General features: G+C 40.6%; 1 protein-coding gene across 1 annotated transcript; it reads left to right on the forward strand.

Annotated features, from left to right (window-relative positions):
- The first annotated feature begins 1,741 nt into the window (after positions 1-1,741).
- Positions 1,742-5,799, forward strand: LOC126398863 (alpha-1,6-mannosyl-glycoprotein 2-beta-N-acetylglucosaminyltransferase). The gene is made up of 2 exons (XM_050058505.1): positions 1,742-1,895; positions 2,009-5,799. The coding sequence occupies exon 2, from the start codon at positions 2,282-2,284 to the stop codon at positions 3,539-3,541; it is 1,260 nt and encodes a 419-aa protein (XP_049914462.1). The 5' UTR covers positions 1,742-1,895; positions 2,009-2,281; the 3' UTR covers positions 3,542-5,799.
- The last annotated feature ends 764 nt before the right edge of the window (positions 5,800-6,563 follow it).

Here is a 6,563-nt window from a genome sequence, read left to right on the forward strand (position 1 = left end):
TTAGGGTGTCATGTACCCACACAGATCTCTACAGCAAGTACCCTCTGCTTGAACATTTTAGGGACTAGCCACTAATTACTGTGAAATAAAATAAAAACAAACAGTAGATTGATTACATGGGAAGGTTAGGGTAAGGAGGTGATGGGGTGGTTGCCTGACAACGTTATAAAGGCGTAGCAAGCGTTTTTTTTTTTTTACTAGTGGCATTTAATTAAAAAAAAAAACGGCAGTGTGGTGCACCTCACATTTTGCAACCTGCAAATTGCTTTCTGTGCGATCAGGGCCTTAGGCTATATATGGTTGCATGACTTAATGTCGCCACCACAATGAAGCTGCAAAGCAATGTTCTGCGTGATGGCGCTCTGTAGTCTCATTAGCAACTTGTTAGCAAAGCCTTTTTTAAACACATAAAAGCTTTAAAATGCAGTGGGTACCGACATATTGCATGTTGTAGAACAAAATGTAAAAATCTCTTAAGCTTGTGTTAACCACAGACCTTATTTCAGGCATCTAACCAAAAACCCATTCTACCAACCCACTGACATCAAGACGAGGGAACGGAGGGAGCTAAAATACTAACTAATATCCAGGTTTTAGGACTCATTGCTGAGGGAACTCTGCACTCTCCACCGAATAGCACTAAGGTGGGATTTATACTTTTGCGTCGAACTAACGTTGTACATATCGCGTCAACATGGTAGCCTGATGCGCACCTCCCCAGTAGTGTAACCACATCGCAGCCCCGCAGACCTCCTGCCTTTTTTTTGTGCGAAAAACCATTTCCCACAGTGGACACAAAGCTTCTATTTACTTTTATTTCACAAATAAGAAACAATAACTTGTGAAGACAATAAAGCCCCCAGATACCATTTAAAGTCTTGTACGTGATTTATCCTGGCTTCATATGGGTAGAGGAGAAGTCTGCTAGTTGCAATGTAAAATGCCAAAGGCTTGTACTAATTACGTTAGCATGTTGTATATATGTGGAAAATGTGCTTAGTATAAGACAGTTGTTTTGTTGGTGAACCTTGTGAGCTGTAATGGAGTCGAATTTTGTGATGTTACCTTTATTAAACTTTGCTGTTGTCCCTGGCTTCATATGAATAGAGGAAATCTCTGCTAGCCGCTTGTCTAATTTATAGGCTACAACATCAAATGCCATAGGCTTGTGCTAATAATATGTATTTGTGGGGAAAATGTGTCCAGGAAGAGACAAGTGTTTTGTCTGTGAATCCTGCAGGTTACAGTAAAGCCAATTTGTGTAGTTGTGTTTGAAATTGCCTCTATTAAGCCATGTTTAATGTGTGTGTTGGGCGTGTTTATAATTAAATAAACTTTATAGCACTTCACAGAAACCCCACCACTGACTAGCGTTTTGGAGGTGTAACTGCAGAGTGACACAGACACTATGGTAGGCTATATAGTATAAATGTAATATAAAGTACAGTAGTATAAATGCACACAATAGCATAGGCCACATGCATAGGTTATGGCATAGTAAGTAATGAATAATCAATGTTTTTTTTTCAAAATAATCTAAAATGGTCCTATTAGCTGTTAAATTTCTAAAAATGTACCCTGGGGGGAGGGGGGCATTCCGCCCACACCTCCATGGAGGGTGATTACTGCCCTGTTCCAGTGTTATTGCTGTAAAGGTATTTGCTTTCTGAAGTAGATTTTCCTGCTTTTAACGATTCAAACACTGTCTGATTTACATGTCCTTCTCATATTACACAACTATAGGTAGGACAATGATTCGTTGAGCAGGAACTCAGTCTCTCCCCCGTTGGCTGGGTTGTACACGTCAGCAGTCAATAAGTTGTAGTCTTAGATGTATCATAGTCCTATCATCCTCTTCCTGGTATGAGCCTGTTGACACAGTACACCTAGTTTGGGTAAGTCAAACGAAGCTAACCGCGGCGACCTAGCTTCCTGTTAACGCTAATGTAACACATAACGTGTACATAACGCGCACTTAGTCACCTCGCTTTTTCTACTTTTTCCACAGGTGGTAAAAACAAGCGGCTGGAGCGAGTATTTGGCAAACTCCACGGCTTTCATGTGGACAGACAGTCCAACGAGAGGAGAAGCAGCTATCAAGAAACGTTTGACACTTGGTTTAGGACACGCGTCACGCGACGTTGGACTGTTAAGAACAAAAGTTGGAGTTGCACTGCACGGGGAAGCAGTGTTGCAAACGAGTTTACAATGAAGGCTCGTGCGATAAGGTGAATGAAAGCCGTCGCTGTTGTTTGCCAAGGTCTGTTTTTAATTTGAGAAAATGAGGTTTCGGCTGCTCAAAAGGAATCTGCTCGTGCTGCTGGGTGTTTCCTTCGTGCTCGTGACGCTCCTGTCTTTAACACGTGTGTTGTTAGTGTCCGATGATGACACAGCTGGACTTAAAAATGACGTTCAGGTAAATCAGGGCATGCAAGTTTTTGACACGGTGAAGTTTAACTTTAATTCGCTTCCAGAATTGACTCAGTCCGTTTACAGTGCCAATTACAAGCAGTGTGTTCACAATGCGGACAAGTTTCCAGGGGAGCCTCAGCTGGTGCTGGTTGTGCAGGTCCACAACAGGCCTGAATACCTCAGACTGCTCATCAAGTCACTGGAGAAAGCTGCTGAGGTCCACAGCTTCCTCCTCATTTTTAGCCATGACTACTTTTCAGAGGAAATCAACGCCATTGTGCAAGGGATAACTTTCTGCAAAGTACTGCAAATTTATTTCCCTTTCAGCACCCAGCTGTATCCCAATGAGTTTCCTGGGAATGATCCACGAGACTGCCCCCGAGACATATCCAAGGACAACGCTCTGAAAACAGGATGCATCAACGCAGAACACCCTGACTCCTATGGACACTACAGAGAGGCCTTCATCACTCAAACCAAACACCACTGGTGGTGGAAGCTGCACTTTGTGTGGGAGCGAGTGCAGGTGATGCAGGGCTACAGCGGCTTTGTGGTCTTTCTGGAGGAGGACAATTACATCTTACCTGACTTTTTCCATTTCTATAAATTAATGATAGAGTTCAGGAAAAGCAGCTGCCCAGATTGCGACATGCTGGCTTTGGGTAACCACAATGACCTGACTGATTTTACCAGGCTGTCCAATAAGGTGTTGACCACTGGATGGTTGTCCACCAAACACAACATAGGCATGGCTATCTCCAGGGAGATGTACTACAAACTAATGGGCTGTAACAATGAGTTTTGCACCTACGATGACTACAACTGGGACTGGACTCTGCAGCACCTCTCAGGAACCTGCATATCGAAGCCTGTCAAAGTGCTTGTGGCACAGGGCTCCAGGGTCCTCCACACAGGAGACTGTGGCCTTCACCAGAAGGAGAACTGCAGGCCAGAGTGGGCCTCACAGAAGGTTGAGGAGAGCCTTAAAACAGGCAAGGACAGCCACTTCCCTCCTTCTCTTGTCCTTAGTGGTGCAGAAGCAGTGGAGCACAAGGCGCACATGAAGAACGGAGGATGGGGAGATGTTCGAGACCATTTTCTATGCAATAACTACGCCACACGCCTTTGAACTATATCTTTTCTCCAAGTAATATGGGGAAAAAATGTTAATTGGTATTCTGCAGATGTGCCATTCATACGTAACTTTTCAGGGTTTTGGAGTCTGCAGTTTTCACTTGGAGTGTACTAATTTTCTCTCCTAGCAAGGTCTTCCATGAAAAAGGACCAATTCAAGTCCAAGAATGCTGCATGCACACAGCTAAACTTGTCTTTTGTTTTTAATCACCAAAGCTGCACAATTGCCAAAGACTTTCTTGATACTTGTGTTGTGTATAATGCAAGCTGTTCAATATCCTGCAACCAGGTTTGTTTATCTCTGAATGTCTTTCAAGCCAAAACATTAGATTAGATTTATTGCACAGTGATGGGAAGTATGTCATAGTGTGCATAGACACACACTTATTTGCAATTTTATTTGCAAATATATTTCTTTGACTGAGAACATTGCACAGGATGTTGTTTTAGTCACAAAGTTCAATGTGCTGGTGTGTTGTGAATGTCTTGCATTGCTTTTGTGAACCATTCAGCTGTGATGCTTTTTACATGTGCTTTTTATGGTACAATTTTAAGTGCAACAAAAAAAAGGCTCATGTAATGTACAGACTTACAAGTTCAATCAAAATGTGCATGACAATCTTAAATATAACAGGAAAGTAGTTTATTTAGAAAATGTTTCTTTGAAGTTGACTGTTTTGAATGGATAGTTTTAATTTTTGGAAGTGGGGTTGTATGACGTACTTATCCATCGTCAATTTCTTAGCTATAGTAGAAGGTGGTCAGCATGTGGAATGGAATGGGATGGAAGTTTATCAATGCACTGATGTTGATGGGGGGCCAGCAATAAAATGTATTTTAGCCACCTAAAAGAAGTCCCACTTAACAAAAATCAGTGTCAGTTTAAGTGTATGCTCTGTTAAGAGTATTTTACGGGAGAAGGGGGAAGTGATGCTTCCATATCACTCTTTCCAAAGTTTATGCATCACCTGATACTGATTTTTTGTCTAGGTGGCTGAAATACATTTTGCTGCTGCTTCATCCACAGCAGTACATTGCTTAGATCATGGCGGTACTCCTGTCTGCTTCGTCAAACCGGGGGCATGCTGACTGACATCTACTGTGTATATTGATGAGTACCTCTTGCAACCCCACTTCAAAAAAATCCAAACTATCCTTTTTAATGTCAGAATAATTTCAAGCACAACATGGAATTTGTGTTACCACATGTAACCTTCACTTTCTTACTGTTAGAACCAGGGGTATTTTCTTTAGAGGTGAGGTCAGCTGACATCACTTATTTAATCAGTCTCCTACTCCCCACTGTATTGACCCCTGGTCGCAACAAGAGGACTGGCTTGATATTGATTTTTTTCCTCTTTTGGTTGTGACTCTATATTTGCGTTCTAATTGGCCTTTGACCTTTTGGAGTCTTGTCCAAGATCTTTTGTTGTGCAAACACCAGGGTTGTCTGTGACTCTGGGTTAGGGTTGAGATGGGATTTTATATAAAAGTGTTGCGGTTCCTTTTCTGACATTTATTCAATAGTTGGTGAAACTTTTTATTTGTGTCCCATTATGGCTGAAGTTGCCTTATTGCAGTGGGAAACATGGAGAGTTAACTCAAGCATATTGATGATGATATTGCCTTAAAACTGACCAAAACTGCCTTTCGATCATTGCCCTGTGCCTAAACTTGTTTTAAATGAGACTTTTAAAGGTGCACTGATAACATTGTTTTTGCCCAAATGCTACTTATTAGTACTTAATTCCTTTGTCAGTGCTTGTAGTTCACCTGAGGTATATTTTTGCAGTGTCTTTCTTTATTGAATGTGAATGTTAATTTCACAGAACTATTCTTTATACATCAGATAAAATAATTGCATCTCTTTGGTGTCCTGCTGATAATGGGTGACAGCAGCTTCACATAAGTTGTTTAATCTGATATTGGTACACCTCAATGTGCCTTATGGAGATTCCTGGGAAATAAATATGAAATGAATGTGTAATGAAATTAATAATCTTCTATTTTATGTTATAAAGCACAGTCAGTTCTTAATGAACAGGACAAAGATGGCCGAACACACAAAGATTTACTTTGTAAAATGACTTTCACTGAGGTGTGTGTGTATGTGGGTGGTTGGTGTGATGTACAGTTCTTGAGAATGAGATTTTTTTTTTTTTGCCTGTTTTCTTTCTGATAATCACTTGAAATAGCTGACCTTTGTTCACTTAATGTTTGCCAAATGGGAAAAAGAATAAAAGGCTGAACTTTCATTGTTTGTCTTATTATGGGTTAAAAAAATGTTAGAACTTTATTGTAAAGATTCCATTTTTAATGCAGTTGTAGAAATTTATGTGATATGAAATTAAATTAAATTATTATGTACTCAAAATTCAGTTTGGTTTTGATTGACACAGGTCAATTGGTACAGTTCCATTTACTTTAAGTAGCAACCTGGAGGTCTTAGATCATTATACAGGAGGTTTACTCAATGCACAAAAATGTAAGGGACTGTACTTTATTCATCAGAGGAGGGGATGGCCGGGGTGTGTCTTAATTTTTTTTTTTTTAATTTTGACCCTTCCCGGAGCTACAAATAGTTTTCCTTGAGCATCCCTGAGTGACTGGGGGAAAATGCGTGACCTTACGTCCACCACAAGTAACTCGATTTTTTTTTAATAGTTACACTAAATGCAGCTTTGAAGCCAATGCAAGTAGCAAACAGCACAGAGGGAGTTATCACAAAAAACCCCAGCTAATGTCTAATGCTTATTATTAGAGACATACTTGTCTGAGGCCATTAAGTGAACTGCAGTCAGCATCCTGTTGCTTGTGCTCACAGTCCTTTGCTGGGAGAAAGTACCAGAGCATCTGCCAAAGCAGTGACAAACAAGAGACTGACTGTAAATGACCGGTATCATGTTGATAGATAATTGATAATTACTCAGTCAACTGAGGCTGATAATTTATGTTTTCATGATGATAAATGGTGTCAATAAGTGAGCTGCTCCTAAAAGTTGTCTTTAGACATGCAC

Source organism: Epinephelus moara, chromosome 12 (assembly GCF_006386435.1).
Source record: "Epinephelus moara isolate mb chromosome 12, YSFRI_EMoa_1.0, whole genome shotgun sequence".
In the NCBI taxonomy this organism is placed as follows: domain Eukaryota; kingdom Metazoa; phylum Chordata; class Actinopteri; order Perciformes; family Serranidae; genus Epinephelus; species Epinephelus moara.